This window comes from Solanum verrucosum, unplaced genomic scaffold (assembly GCF_900185275.1).
Source record: "Solanum verrucosum unplaced genomic scaffold, falcon-dt-bn FXZP01000102.1, whole genome shotgun sequence".
Classification (NCBI taxonomy): Eukaryota; Viridiplantae; Streptophyta; class Magnoliopsida; order Solanales; family Solanaceae; genus Solanum; species Solanum verrucosum.
In genome coordinates this window covers 1919328-1933733 of record NW_026019930.1, presented here as the reverse complement: position 1 = coordinate 1933733, position 14406 = coordinate 1919328, and the positions used below count along the sequence as shown (strand labels likewise).

Genomic DNA, 14406 nt, shown 5'->3' with positions numbered 1-14406 from the left:
TAAAAAGAAGACAAAATTCAAAGGATGAACTTGGGTTATAAAATTTAAAAAATCCAACCCATGAGACTACTTCTTTGAAGCTTGGTTCAGTCACGAATGGTGATCCACAAAACTCTGTCGTCTTCTTCGTAACATCAATTTTTTCAATTTGGAATTTCTGCAAAAGTCAACTAAAGGATCTGGAAAGGGCACGAAAAATGGGTAGGAAAATATTTTTGCATATACTTTTTTTTCTAGTGAAATTCTCCATTTATTTTTTTGGTCTTCTTTTCTTGTGGTATTTATAACTGTAATCTTTAATTGAGGCTAATCACTCCATTTCAGTCTTTCTCTTTTGAGACTCTCCCTAGTTGTTCATATGTAAATGTAAAAACATTAAAATATTGATGTAATTTTAATTTTCAATTGTTTGATTGCTCTGTTTTTCGAAGAGTTTTGGAGGGGGAAGAAGTGTTTCTTTACTGATTGAGAAAGGAATGAGAGGAGAGAGAATTACTAATAATCATGGTTATGTTATAAATACATTAATGTGGATGTCATCTGTAACTCTCTTCAAAGATCATCCGTAACTCTCTTTGAAGTTCATGTATGAAATAAATGAACACTATTTAATTCATGTAACTTTGAAGAGACATTTTGTAATATAAATAGGCGATGATTATTTTATAAAAGAGATAATTGAAAAGTACAGAAGAAAGAAATAAGAAAGCATTATTCCCATATATCTTGTCTATATATTTATTGTCTGATATTATTTTATATTGCTAATATTTCACAACATGTTATCAGCACAAATCTCTAACCAACTGAGACCTACTTAATTCGAAATTAATTCCTAAAAGTTAATCAACTTTCTTTTAGAGTCAGGTATACATTTATATGTTTATAACACCTCTAATAGGACTTGCATAAATCTTTGGTCGATAATTTAATTACTGCATATATAACTTGATTTAGCTATTATTATGATACTTTACTAGGCATAATAATCAATACGTTTCAAGTTTATATTGTTATGTTATTTATATGCTACTAACTTATAACTCTAAATTAATTACTAAGTAATATGATAGCATGCTAGTTAAAATAACTCGTAAGTATTTTCATACATTATGATAAGTATATTGGTGTGTCATAAAGAAGAATATTATTGTATTAAATATGACTTGAAACTCTTACAAAAATTTGGCGTTAATATCTATTGAAATTAATAATAAATATTATAGAACAATTAAAATTACATATTAAAACTATGGTTTCAATACATTATTAGTTTATATGTTTTTGAGACATTCAATGTGCATGCATATAACATATAATATATTTTATAATCATATTATACTTTATCATTTATTATAAAGAAACCAACATCATAATATTAACTCAATTATTTTATGATAGTTTTCATCATGTCGAATTTGTCAAAGCTTGAATTTGTGGCACTTGACATTTCTGGAAAGAACTATTTGTCATGGGTACTTGATGCTGAAATTCACCTTACCACTAAGGGTCTTGGTGATTGTATAATCAAAGGAAATAAGGCATCAAGTCAGGATAAAGCGAAAGCTATGATTTTCCTTCGTCATCATCTTGATGAAAGCCTGAAGGTTGAATACTTAACAGTGAAAGATCCACTTGAATTGTGGATAGGTTTAAAAGGGAGGTATGACCACCTCAAGGAAACTGTATTGCCAAGGGCTCGTTATGAGTGGATGCACTTACGGTTTCAAGATTATAAAACTGTAATTGAGTATAACTCTGTTGTATTTAGAATCACTCCCCAATTAAAATTATGTGGGGAAGTTATAAAAGATGAGGACATGTTGGAAAATACACTAACTACTTTCCATGCCTCCAATATGATATTACAACAGCAATATCGTGAAAAGGGTTTTAAAAAATACTCTGAATTAATCTCATGCCTTCTGGTGGCTGAGCAGCATAATGACCTTTTAATGAAAAATCATGAAGCCCATCCCACTGAAAGTGCTCCATTACCGGAGGCCCACGGGGTAGAAACACACGGCCAGTCTGAAATAAGACAAAATAATCGGGACCATGATAATGTGTGTGGACGTGGCAAAGGCAAAAGACGATATAATAATCGTCGAGGTGGTGGTCATAACAAAAGGGAGAACAATATGGGTTCTCAAAATAATCCTTCAAAAGGCAAGGATGATCACTGTCATCGTTGTGGCCTTAAAGGTCACTGGAAAAATGAATGTCGGGCACCTGAGCATTTTGTCAGGCTGTATCAAAATTCCTTTAAAAGGAAAGGGAATAGAGGTGGTGCCTCCTCTTCTACCCGAGTGGAGTCACATTTGACTCTAAAAAATGATGCTCAGGCAGGGTCTTCTCAAAAATATGATGAAAATATTAAGGCAAATTTAGCATTGAAAGATGATGCTTTTGATGGGCTCGATGATATTACTCATCTAGAAGTTGAGGACTTCTTTGGGGATCGCAATTGAAGATTGATAATTAAATTGGGAAATGAATAATATTATGTGTTTTTAATGTCTTACTTAAAGTTCATGTACTTAAATTTTCTTTTGTTAAGTTTCATACTTCTTATTATGTATTTTTATTTTTATGAAGATAAATAAAATTTCCTAGTCTTCAGTTGGATCCAAGATGAGTAATGGAGATATGTGTCTTCTGGACAATGCCACAACTCATACGATACTAAGAGAAAAGAAATATTTCTCTTATTTGGTAATGAAAAATGCATATGTTAATACAATATCTGGTAGTACAAAATTGATTGAGGGCTCTGGAAGAGAAGCCGCATTACTACCTGGAGGAACAATTGATATGAGATTGTTGTATTCTAATGCATCCAAGTCAGAATTGATCGGTTATGCAGATGCTGGCTATTTGTCTGATCCACATAAAGCCCGATCTCAGACGGGCTATTTATTCACATATGGAGATACGACTATATTATAGCGTTCGATGAAGCAAACAATAGTTGCTACTTCTTCAAATCATGCAGAGATAATAGTCATTCATGAAGCCAGTCGAGAGTGTGTATGGTCAAGATCAATGACTCAACACATTTTGCAATTATGCGGTCTTTCTGTGCAAACAAAGATTCCAACAATATTGTATGAAGATAATGCTGCTTGCATAGCACAATTAAAGGGAGGATATATCAAAGGAGACCGAACAAAGCATATTTCACCTAAGTACTTTTTCACACATGATTTCAACAAAATGGTGAGATAAATGTTCAACAGATTTGTTCGAGTGATAATTTTGCTTTATTCACTAGGGCATTGCCAACATCAACATTTGAGAAGTTAAGATATAAGATTGGAATGCGTCGTCTCCAGGATATCAAATAAAGTTTTCATCAGAGTAAAATACGTGTTGTACTCTTTTTCCCTTAACCAAAGTTTTGTCCCATTGGGTTTTCCTAGTAAGGTTTTTAATGAGGCAACACTCAAGGCGTATTACAAGATATGTGTACTCTTTTTCCTTCACTAGGATTTTTCCCACTGGGTTTTTCCTAGTAAGGTTTTAACGAGGCACATTATCTATGGACATCCAAGGGGGAGTGTTATAAATACATTAATGTGGATGTGATCCGTAACTCTCTTCAAAGATCATCCGTAACTCTCTTTGAAGTTCATGTATGAAATAAATGAACACTATTTAATTCATGTAACTTTGAAGAGACATTTTGTATTATAAATAGGCGATGATTATTTTATAAAAGAGACAATTGAAAAGTACAGAAGAAAGAAATAAGAAAGCATTATCTCTAATATATCTTGTCTATATATTTATTGTCTGATATTATTTTATATTGCTAATATTTCACAACAGGTTAATAATATTTGATCAAAAAAATTAATCTGATCTATTAAAAATTAAATTGACACGTGTCAACTCTATGAAATAGTACTGGGGGAAAACTGGAGAGATCCTCTTCCTATTCTTTAGTCTTCCCCGTGTTTGATTGACCGGTCAAAATATTTTTTCTAATAAAACAAATTCTTCTTGTTTTTTGAAAAAGAATCTTTAATTTATTTATTTATATAACAACTACGTTGCAAGTACATGCTAGTTAGTTAGAACCACCTCCTGAGTTACTAATGGTGGGATCATTACATACGGGGCAAATTTATTATGCATTTTATGGTGACCATGAATTTATAATTTTTTCATAAAATCATGTATTTTAGCGATTATATTATATATAAATATATTTATAATAATATTTTTTATTCACGATATACCAAACCAAAAATATATAAATAATTAAAAGAATAATTGTTTTATATATAAAAAAAAAAGAGCATCTTTTTACCTACCAAACATATTCTAAATAACTCTAGAGAAACTCCAGCAAATTCCATCACAAGCACTCCATTCTCCATTTTGATGGTCGGTGGATGCACATTGTAGACCAGATTAAACCCGCCATTATATAGTCACGCAGATATCACAAAATCTTTTTCTTAATCATTATTTTGTTCACAAGGGTCACCACCCAAAATGTCTTAATAAATTATAACGATTGGTTCACATGATGATCATTAATATTTTGATCGATCAACTTCGAGACATTTCCAAAAAACGACATGTTAGTGACAGCTAAGTTTTGTAATAAAACACCTGATTGGATATACACCTAATACTCAGTTCATCTAAATCTAATACTTTTAGAGGTCGGAGATTATGAGTTTGACTGAATTCAATAATTTTTTAACTTAAATAAGCTATTTGTATCAAGAAGTTTATTGATTATATATGCAATATTAGATTTTTAGAACCCAGCTATAATCTCTTAGTCTTCATTTTTAAATAATTTAGAATCTATAATATTAAAATTTTGGCTCTGTTTTTGAATACTTTTGAAATATGAGCATAAATTTATAAGTAAAAATTCAATAATAGTAGTAGATATAAACTCATAATTTGAAACTTATAAGTTAGAAATCCTAAATCCGTCTTGAACAAGGAAAATAAGTATATTGGGACTAGAGAGTGATACTTCGTCCGTCCACTTTAATTTTAACTGTCGTGGTTTTCTTTTATAGAGTCTAACAATAAAAATTTTGACTAATATTTTATAATGTACTATTTTTTAATCACATTGATATGCAAAAAATTGTAATGTATAATACTTTTTGTATAAATTTTGAATATCTAAATTTTTTGTTTAAAATATTGAAAAATTAGTCAAATTAACTTTTAAAAATCGTAACATGACAATTAATTGTGGACACACAGAAAATATACAATATAGTGCAAAAACTCATGATGTGCATTGATTGACATGCAACATATTTTATTGTTATATTTGCAGTATATATAGGTACAAACAAGGGACTCTTGGGGTAATCCAAAAGCAATATTCTTCTCTCTGTCAATTGCAGCGTTTAATTAATTTGGTCTCAAAATGCCTTGTATAGCTTTTGGACGTTTTGACGATTCATTCAGTGGTGGGTCTATTAAGGCCTATGTTGCTGAATTTATCTCCACCTTGCTTTTCGTCTTCGCCGGTGTTGGATCTGCCATTGCCTACAGTACTTTCTAATAACTCTTCCTCCTCCTTAAAGAGAAAATTACTCATATAACGAAAACAAAAACATTAAATATTTATAATGTAGCCATTGATCATTCCATGCAACGTAACGCTATTTTTGGATCTAAGTACGTAATTTGGGAAATTTTGAATTAGATAATTAATTATTCTAAATATTTTGCAGATAAATTGACAGCAGATGCAGCTCTTGATCCTGCGGGACTAGTTGCGGTCGCAGTTTGCCATGGATTTGCTCTCTTCGTGGCCGTTTCTATTGGTGCTAACATCTCCGGTGGTCACGTTAACCCCGCTGTTACTTTTGGTTTAGCTCTTGGCGGCCAAATCACCCTTCTTACCGGCTTGTTTTACTGGGTCGCACAGCTTTTGGGTGCCATTGTTGCTTGCTGCCTCCTCAAATTTGTCACTGGAGGATTGGTAATTAGTTTTCAAATTATGATTTAGTGAGAATTCTGATACCGATTCCAACTTGTTTGAAACTGAAGCTGTAATTATAATTTAAGATTGAATTGTAAATTGATTATCTCAAAAATATCTAAATCTTTTTTTTTTCTCTCTGCAGGCTGTTCCAATCCACGGTGTGTCAGCTGGTGTAGGAGCTACTGAAGGAGTTGTAATGGAAATTATCATCACATTTGCATTGGTGTACACTGTGTACGCCACAGCAGCTGACCCCAAGAAGGGATCATTGGGTACAATTGCACCCATTGCCATTGGTTTCATTGTTGGTGCCAACATTTTGGCTGCGGGCCCATTCTCCGGAGGTTCAATGAACCCAGCCCGTTCTTTTGGGCCCGCAGTTGCTAGTGGCAACTTTGCTGGTAACTGGATTTATTGGGTTGGACCACTCATTGGTGGTGGCTTGGCCGGTTTAATCTATAGCAATGTCTTCATGAACTACGGCGACCATGTTCCACTCTCTAGCGATTTCTAAAAGAAATGTTTGAATTTGATTGTGTTTGGTACCTAATTAATTAGCCTTTTGTAATAAAAAGGAATAAGAAAAGCGACATTTTGCTGTTTTTTTCCTTTTTGGTTGTTTAACATTTGGCCAGGTTATCTTGCTCAACTTCTAGCTTTTGTTGTGCATAAAATTTGGATACAACTTCGATGAAATGTTCGAAATGGTGTACGAATTTGATGAGATTTTATCCATTCATTGATCATAATGGTTGTATTTTACAAAATAGACTAAATAAAATTCTCTCATCTCCCACAACACCCAATAAATGGAAAATAAAGATAAAAAATCTTTTTGGTTCCATCTCTCTTTGTTTTTACAGGTTCAAAAATAAAATTGTAGTGCCTGGAAATCGAACGTGGAACTTCAAGTGATTTTGAACACCCTAAATCACTAATCTAACTTCCAGTCTTGTGTTCAAAGGATTCAAGATCTATATATTCATACATAAACAATAAAGAAAATTACCTTAAATATTCAACAGTGTAATTTTTTACTGAAAAAAGATTAAGATGAACACGCTCACCCCTCTTAGATCCGCCTCTGTTTACAGTTATGCTATCTATCTAGGGAAAAAAACTCGACTCAAGAGTAGCTAAAATATTTTCTTTTTGTGTCCCACGTCTGCTTATATTTTAAAAACATTCACCTAGTCCTCAGTAAAAAGAAAATGCTACTAAGAGCTCATAAGCATACACTGTACAAATATGAACAATTGTCAGATGATTGCAACGATTAGAAATTTAGAAACTCGAAAGCTTCATTTTAAACCATGGATATATATGAACAATTGTCAGATGATGCCTAGAGAAAATACAGTTGATCAAAAACAAAGTTGCTTTCTCTAGAACTAAATTTAGCAGGATCTGTGTGTACATGTGCTTGTGAAAAAGTGTTGTTTCTGTTTCCTCTTACTGATAGTTTCTTGCATTGGCTGTAATAAGGTATATGTGCAACGCCTCTTGCCACTCTACAGAAGTTAAGCTGCACCAACACCATGATAATGAGGTTGTTTCCCGCAGCTTGCATTCACTCTACAACTTTAGAAGAAGGGTTGTCTATGCTGCTTCGAGCTTGGACTTCTTTCTTCTTCGTTCTCTTTAATTGTTTCATTAGATCAAGCCTTTCAGAAGAAAACGGAGAAGGAATCTGGGCCATAAAGACTAACTTATAAGCAAATGACAGAAAGGAATAATGTATAGAATGATAGATTACAGTTAATTACCAAACTTGGGACATATTTCTTGATTGCCGCTAGCATTGCTGCATGACCCACTGCGGAAACCTGATAAATTTAACACAGTGAATCTTTGAGAAGCTCTTTTATTTGTGAGAACAATAGGAAAAAAATATTTTTCACATTGACATTGTGAAACTAGATGAAGGTTGTTCATCTTAGAAGTATATTGTACAACAACTATGAGAATCAATCCGCTACCATTAATACAATTTCGTGGAAATGAACTTTAATTTTTTAATTCTTTTTTGGTAATCTTGAGAACCAGGATAGACATGGCACATTTTCCGGATCATTTCCTTTTAAAAAAGACTTTAGCATGCTTACTTTCTAGTTCTTTTAACCTCGGCATATAAGTTCTATAGGCGCTAAAACATTTCTAGCATAGAGAGCATGAAGTTGACCAGAAGACAAGTTCATTCAGCAGAGAATATAAGCTTTGAGCAGAAGGAACAAAAATCTGTTGTTTGATATAGTTGATCCTTACAGGGATTAGCATTAAGATGGTTATGGGAACAAGGGTAGCTATATCACCCAGCGTTCTCTTCATTTTCTTTCTCTCCCTTTTGGTGAGTTGACGGCCTTTCAACTGCTTTATAAGTAGCTCTAAAGCATCCGATACGTCTGTAAAGAGCAATTCAGTACCCATCCAGAAATCCTATAGCATAATGCAATAAAAAATTAACTACTATAGAGCATACTCTTTTGATATGATTGAATAACTGGATAATAACTTACAACACTTGCAGATATCAGCTTGGTCATAGATTTTCTTAGTAAATTTTCATGCATTGGTTTGGGTGCAGTAGAGCATTCCGATTCCACCAGTGTCACAGGGTCCATCACAGCAGAGCTGGTGGTCTGTCATTTGATAAAAGAAATTATCAGTCTATAAAGGGCTTCAGAAACTGATTACCGAGTTAAGAGGTTGTGAACAAATATTAGATGACTAGAGATGCATTTTCTTGATGGACAGTCTATTTAGTAATCGAGAAATTTTGAACCAAGAGTGATTCACTAGAGAATAAACTCAGTATAGCAGTCCCTATTTATTAAATCTGGTGCTTGTACCTGATTCAATCTAGATCTATATTGATGTATTGGCTTCTCTTTCACGTCCAATATGATGGATGAACCCATTCCACCTTTACTAAACAAAGATGCTGCCGGATCAGATGCACTTCTATCAGCAAATTTTTGCACTTCTCTGTTTAAGAGGATAGGCAACTCATCATTGGAATGTGCAGCAACAGAAGATTAAACTTTGTCATTAAATCCAACATACCCTGTTCTATCATAAGCTGCCCAGTAGTCCTCCAGACATACAGACAGCAGACTCTGACTAAAGAGATTGACAGAAATCAGCTTAAGAGTGAGCTACATTTATGTTGAGACTTCCAATACATACTCAGAATGATTTGATACCTCTGAAGCAAGAAGTCCAGTAACTTTGCATCTAATGGCTGCTGCGCAGAATTGTTATAGTGGGCGAATCCAGCTATAACATCATAGCATACAGTTAAAACAGTGTACAAAATTATTTCTTTTTCCGCTTGAATTGGATGTTGTTTGGATCTTCTTTTGACACAAAACTTGCTAGCAGATTCAGCATAAAAGTCGAGCCATCCAATTTCATTGGCTACTACCTGCGAGAGTTGTTTTCAGCAGCAATCGTTTATTTCTTTCATATTTTCCAAGTTATTTTAAATACTTACCTCCATGAAGAGCTGATACTCAGAGAGAGTGGAGAATTCTGGATGCAAAAGAAGGCTACCACATTCTAAGTAACTGCAAGGAGAAAGCGCAAAATTGTCCAATATCAATCAAATGTACAGGCCATACTGACTAGAGTAAGGAAAGTAGGCTCTCTTTTAAATACCTCAGAAAATCTCTAGTTTGCTCATCAAGATCCTTTACACCCATTTCCGAGAGGAACAATCTTGTCTCTCTTCCCAGATATGCAAAAAGTCCCAGGGTAGCTAAACTATTTTCTTGAACCTGTCAGATCTTGAAACTACAATCAGTTCAATATATAACCTTTTTTTTGTCACAATTACAAGTAACTGATGCATCCAAATTACAGAACAACCTTCATTGTCTTTTTAGCCAGGGCAAACCTTTAATTCCGCCAACTAACTACTCCCTAATATTGTTACTGTCAATCTTACTTTTTTTCATAATTGTAGTGTCCTGACCAACTTGCGCACGTCTCTACTAATTCCACGGGTTACCCTCTACCTCCCACCAGCATAGGTACAGGATAACTTTGTCCATAAAGGTTTTATGAGAAGAATCACCTATATTTTTGCCTCCGGTGGTATTTGAACTTGAGACCTCATGGTATTCAATCAATTATCAATCTTTTTATCAAACTTATAGAAATAGGAAGAAAAAGGCGTTTATCAACTCAAAATCAGTCCCATAATGGAATTTCTTTAACATTAAAAGACAGAATTGACAAAATACAGAGAGAGAAAAATTGCATGTAGATGTAACCTTCTCTCTCTGAATTCAAGACCTAAACACAGTTCAATGACAGAGTTACGTCGAGATATCATATGTTTGGACGTATTCCACAGGTTTTGTGCAACAGTAAAAAAGAGATCATTAACAGAATTAATCGGCTACAAACCAATTAGTAAATACTAACCTTGTCGTGAAAATTATGCTTGTCTGCAATTACATTTTCTCTGTGAAATGCATTACTGAGTTTTCGTTGAACCAATCCTATCCAAAATTCTACATCTTCAATATTGTTACTTGGTAGAACCTTTCTACCAAAATGGATCAAGAAGTCTTCTTCGAATCCAGCCTCAGTAGCTAAATAGTGCAATTTATCAATTGAAACAAGTCTATGTGACAAGTTCATGAGCTCTACTAGTGCATCTTCAACTGAAGCTGAAAACAAAGGACAAGAAACTCGTCCTGAACCTAATTTCCGCACTGCTGTGCAACAACTTATTGCCAAGATATTTCCTGCAACACCACTGAATAGTTCTGTATTAGATGTTTTATCAACTGAGATATGACGAATATGAGCAATATCAATCAGAAGATTACTGTTCAAGAGCATTCAGTTGCATCATGAAAACAGCTAATATAACCTGATAACAAAGCAGTGGTCTTTAAGGACATACCTTCCTGCATAGTCCACAGACCATTTCTTGAATAGGGGAATGAACATTCCTGCAATCCGTGGCAGCTCCAGTGTTCTAAACCATTGCACCAGCTTTGGATGCCTCAAATTCAACTGACTTTCAATGCGCTCTCCAAGAAAGTCGGTGATTGGGGATAAACTGATGTAAAACAAGGAGGAGAAAATGAAAACAAGAAAAAGGAAAAAATTGTCAAATCGTGACATGTAGTTTCCTTCTCCATATATAGAAGACACACAAACACATAGGAGTTCATGATGTGGGTTCCACAACGAATATTATCGGAGGAGAAGTAAAAACTGAGTGAGCCAGAAATTGATAAGCTTAACACTTAAAACTACATGACAATACACGAATGTCCATTTGTGGAAAAGTTCAAGATAGTCAAACTTACATTTCATGAACAGAAGAAACATTGTTGCTGCGTTTGCGAGAAAGAAACACTTCCACTTCTATTGCTGCTTTGAACAAAGCATAAATTGCTACCTGTGAAGCAGCACATGTTTTTATTTGTTGCATAGGTTACAAAGTTCACGAACTTGACAATTTTTATAGTTATGAGCTAGGTGTTTAATATGGAAGCACGATTGATATTAACCTTCACAGTTTAAAACTGAACCACAAAATGCAGTGTCAGAAATCTATACTAGCAGAAATGCAGGTTGTACTTCCATACCTGATATGCGATGCTTTTATGCCAGGCATGCACATCCACCCCAACCCATGCCATTGCAAGCTCGGGCCTATTTTTAGCCAATTCAAGGGTCTGTACTGCAACTGAAAAGCTTCTTGCAGACTCATGCAGTACCCACACAAGACAATTGACTCGGCTGAATTCCATCTCATCCCTGTGACTACTGACTATAGAAGAGTCCACCATAATAATGTTTTGGTCAGGGTTGCCTGTAGCTGCCACTGATCCTAGTGCTTCTGAAGGAATGCATTTCACTGGAATCTTTTGGGACAATGATCCAGAAAGATGTCCTTGCAGAACGACATATTTTACACAGCCAAAACTCTGCTCATTCACATTTATGTTAGATGAACACAGTTTCTTAGTACCAGATTTTGCTAAGTTCCATGATCTGACAATTTCTCTGCAGCACAGAAGATCCATCAGGGAATTCTATTTAATGGCTGAAATATGAAGAATTCAAACGTCTCAAGGACATTGTAAGCTACCTTTGTATACTGACAAATATCTATGATTTAGAGATTCTGATGGTGATTTCAATTTAAGATCCCCAAACCTAGTAGACTTGCTTGGACCTTTTCTGCAGATGGTGTTTATAGTCTACTGACTAAACTCATCTAAGGTTAGCAGTTAATTTGTTAGTGGGATGATTTGCACTCCCCTCACACACAATTTTAGACAACTAAACTGAACTGGTTAAGTGGAACTTATCACTGGATGAAGGACAACCATCTAAGAAGCATCAAATCTAGCATTTGTCGTTTGTATGATAGTAAAACCTTTTCCTTCCTTTCTTGAATTGTATACACTTGAAAACTTATTCACATTGCACTTATTATTTAAAATCAATCAATAATACTCCACACCAAGCTAGTTGACAGTTGTGGTTGACATATGAGTTCTCAATATCCACGCCATTCTAATTTGGACATATTTCATGTGAATATTAGTAAATAAATTATCTTTCAAGGTAAATAAAGAGTTCTCTAAAAGTAGATTTTCTCAAAATCTCACACTTGTCTCTACACTGATACAAGTCTCTAACACAAACAAGAATACCTTGCCAAACTAGATTGAAGTGTAAAACAACTTAACTTTGATACCCACTAGTTGATACTATATTGACCATTTGTTTTCACTGTGTTATGTTCTTGAGCGATCTTCCTCAGTCTATTTTCTACATGTACTTCTCCCATTTATCAAAGGTGATCATTTCTAATTTGTCCAATCTAGTATGATCACACATCCATCTTAACATCCATATCTTGCAGATATATCGATCTTAGAAGCCCAACATTCCTTCCCACATAATATAAATGGTTCACAATCATTTGATAGAACTTGACATTCACTTTATTAGAAACCTCTTAAGTCACTCCTCCATTTCAGCCAATCTCTTTTAATTGTACCAATACATTTTCATGATTTCATCTATTGTACCATACTCTGAATAAATTGATTTACACAATTAACAAAACAAAAAGGAAAAAGAAATATTGATGCTTTATAAATCAAGTTTCCTTTTACATTTCCATTTTAGTTATATCATCGATTCCCAAAATTATTATTAGACAAGATAGTGTAAAGAAATGATTCCTGGGTCTAACTAACTCCAAAAACTAGCTCAAGAGGGGGAGGATTTCCCAATTTATTGATTTCGGTATCTCAACTTAAAATTTCCATTCCTTTAACTCACGGAACAAGAAGAAATCCACAAATATACTCCACCATTAACCAATGCTTATTAATTCCCCAAACACAGACTGGCTCCCCCCCAAACATTTCCATCTCAGAAATGAATCTGATGTACTAAAAGGCAAAAGCTTCAGGGATTGAACTGATAACAACAAATATTTATACTAAGCACATTACTCGATTAAGAAATACAAAGGTGCAAATCGTTCGCGTTGACTCTTCCATTTAACTGACAGATTTCAGGATTCAACAATTCGATAAAACGATGAGTAAACATAAAAGAGAAAATTTGGGGAGAGAACTTACTGATTGTGTAAACTGGAAATTCGGAGAGCGAAAAGGGAAGCCATTGAAAAGGCGACGAAAAAGGAAAGAAGAAAATGGATAGGGGTGAAAAGGGTGTATATTTAAAAGCGAAGCCATCGAGGTAGAGAGAGAAATAAATCTGGAATTTGATATTTGGCAGTTGAATACCTAAATCCAACTTGGGATTTAGCTCCAACCAGCTACCCCCTAACCCCGATGTTCAATTTAGTTTGTTACGAGGAAAATCGACGGTATCACTAATAAAGAAGTGGCACAAATTTTATTGGTGTCGTGTCCAATAAATATTGAGGCTGGTTAAATTTAAAGGTACGTCATAAATTTTTATATTAAGGGGTAAATTATTTGAATCAAAGAGCAAATTTAAATTTATACCAAAAAGTCTTATATAATTAAAGTGTAGAAACGTGGGAGACTCGAGAAAGGAATAGTATCATAACCTTTGTTGGTGGGACAACTTCTAATTATTGCTATATTGTTGTCCTAATTTATGTAATATGCTTTAATAAGGCATTGAATATTATTTTTAAAAAGTTAAAATTTATGACCTAAGAGAAATTAAAAATGCGTGTGGTTACAAATATCATATTAAAAGTTTTTTTAAAAAAAGAAGGTGCATCACATCACAAAGAGTATGGTTTTAAATAAATTTGTGATTATAGTAAATTTCATGTAATTCTTACATGTGTAAATTTTATTTTAAGATGTTAAAACTTGAGTTTGTTTTTGCTTATTAATAATTGAAATATAATGATATTATTTATGTTACGAATGTAATAATTTTAA

At 33.8% G+C, this 14406-nt stretch overlaps 3 protein-coding genes across 4 annotated transcripts; 2 read left to right on the top strand and 1 right to left on the bottom strand.

Moving 5' to 3' along the window:
• Positions 1-1409: 1409 nt before the first annotated feature.
• Positions 1410-2471, top strand: LOC125831678 (uncharacterized). The gene has a single exon (XM_049510860.1). The coding sequence runs from the start codon at positions 1410-1412 to the stop codon at positions 2469-2471; it is 1062 nt and encodes a 353-aa protein (XP_049366817.1).
• Positions 2472-5248: 2777 nt separating this feature from the next.
• On the top strand, positions 5249-6508 carry LOC125829630 (aquaporin TIP2-1-like). Its single transcript, XM_049508826.1, has 3 exons — positions 5249-5537; positions 5721-5971; positions 6117-6508. Exons 1-3 carry the CDS (start codon positions 5411-5413, stop codon positions 6486-6488), a joined length of 750 nt encoding a protein of 249 aa, XP_049364783.1. The 5' UTR covers positions 5249-5410; the 3' UTR covers positions 6489-6508.
• Positions 6509-7257: 749 nt separating this feature from the next.
• On the bottom strand, positions 7258-13756 carry LOC125829736 (uncharacterized). 2 transcript variants are annotated; one of them, XR_007443105.1, is made up of 14 exons: positions 13603-13740; positions 11584-12004; positions 11302-11393; positions 10890-11048; positions 10403-10739; positions 9632-9750; positions 9468-9540; positions 9178-9398; positions 9038-9094; positions 8824-8959; positions 8491-8613; positions 8240-8376; positions 7741-7800; positions 7258-7664 (listed from the first exon to the last, which is right to left on the bottom strand). XR_007443105.1 is itself a non-coding variant. In XM_049508930.1 (14 exons), exons 1-14 carry the CDS (start codon positions 13644-13646, stop codon positions 7545-7547), a joined length of 2133 nt encoding a protein of 710 aa, XP_049364887.1. In that variant the 5' UTR covers positions 13647-13756; the 3' UTR covers positions 7258-7544. The 2 variants fall into 2 exon arrangements, 1 of the variants encoding a protein (XP_049364887.1); XM_049508930.1 differs by having other exon boundaries at positions 8240-8410; positions 13603-13756.
• Between the last annotated feature and the right edge of the window lie 650 nt (positions 13757-14406).

What these genes read in the sequence shown, in the direction of transcription:
- LOC125831678 (XM_049510860.1), top strand. Translation starts at nt 1,410, where the DNA reads ATGTCGAATTTGTCAAAGCTTGAATTTGTGGCACTTGACATTTCTGGA.
- LOC125829630 (XM_049508826.1), top strand. Translation starts at nt 5,411, where the DNA reads ATGCCTTGTATAGCTTTTGGACGTTTTGACGATTCATTCAGTGGTGGG. An exon ending in TGGATCTGCCATTGCCTACA is followed by an intron (nt 5,538 to 5,720) that starts GTACTTTCTAAT and finishes AATATTTTGCAG; the next exon opens with ATAAATTGACAGCAGATGCA. An exon ending in AATTTGTCACTGGAGGATTG is followed by an intron (nt 5,972 to 6,116) that starts GTAATTAGTTTT and finishes TTCTCTCTGCAG; the next exon opens with GCTGTTCCAATCCACGGTGT.
- LOC125829736 (XM_049508930.1), bottom strand. Translation starts at nt 13,646, where the DNA reads ATGGCTTCCCTTTTCGCTCTCCGAATTTCCAGTTTACACAATCA. An exon ending in CAAACTAGAGATTTTCTGAG is followed by an intron (nt 9,541 to 9,631) that starts GTATTTAAAAGA and finishes TTCTCCTTGCAG; the next exon opens with TTACTTAGAATGTGGTAGCC. An exon ending in CCATCTTAATGCTAATCCCT is followed by an intron (nt 7,801 to 8,239) that starts GTAAGGATCAAC and finishes TAAATTTATCAG; the next exon opens with GTTTCCGCAGTGGGTCATGC.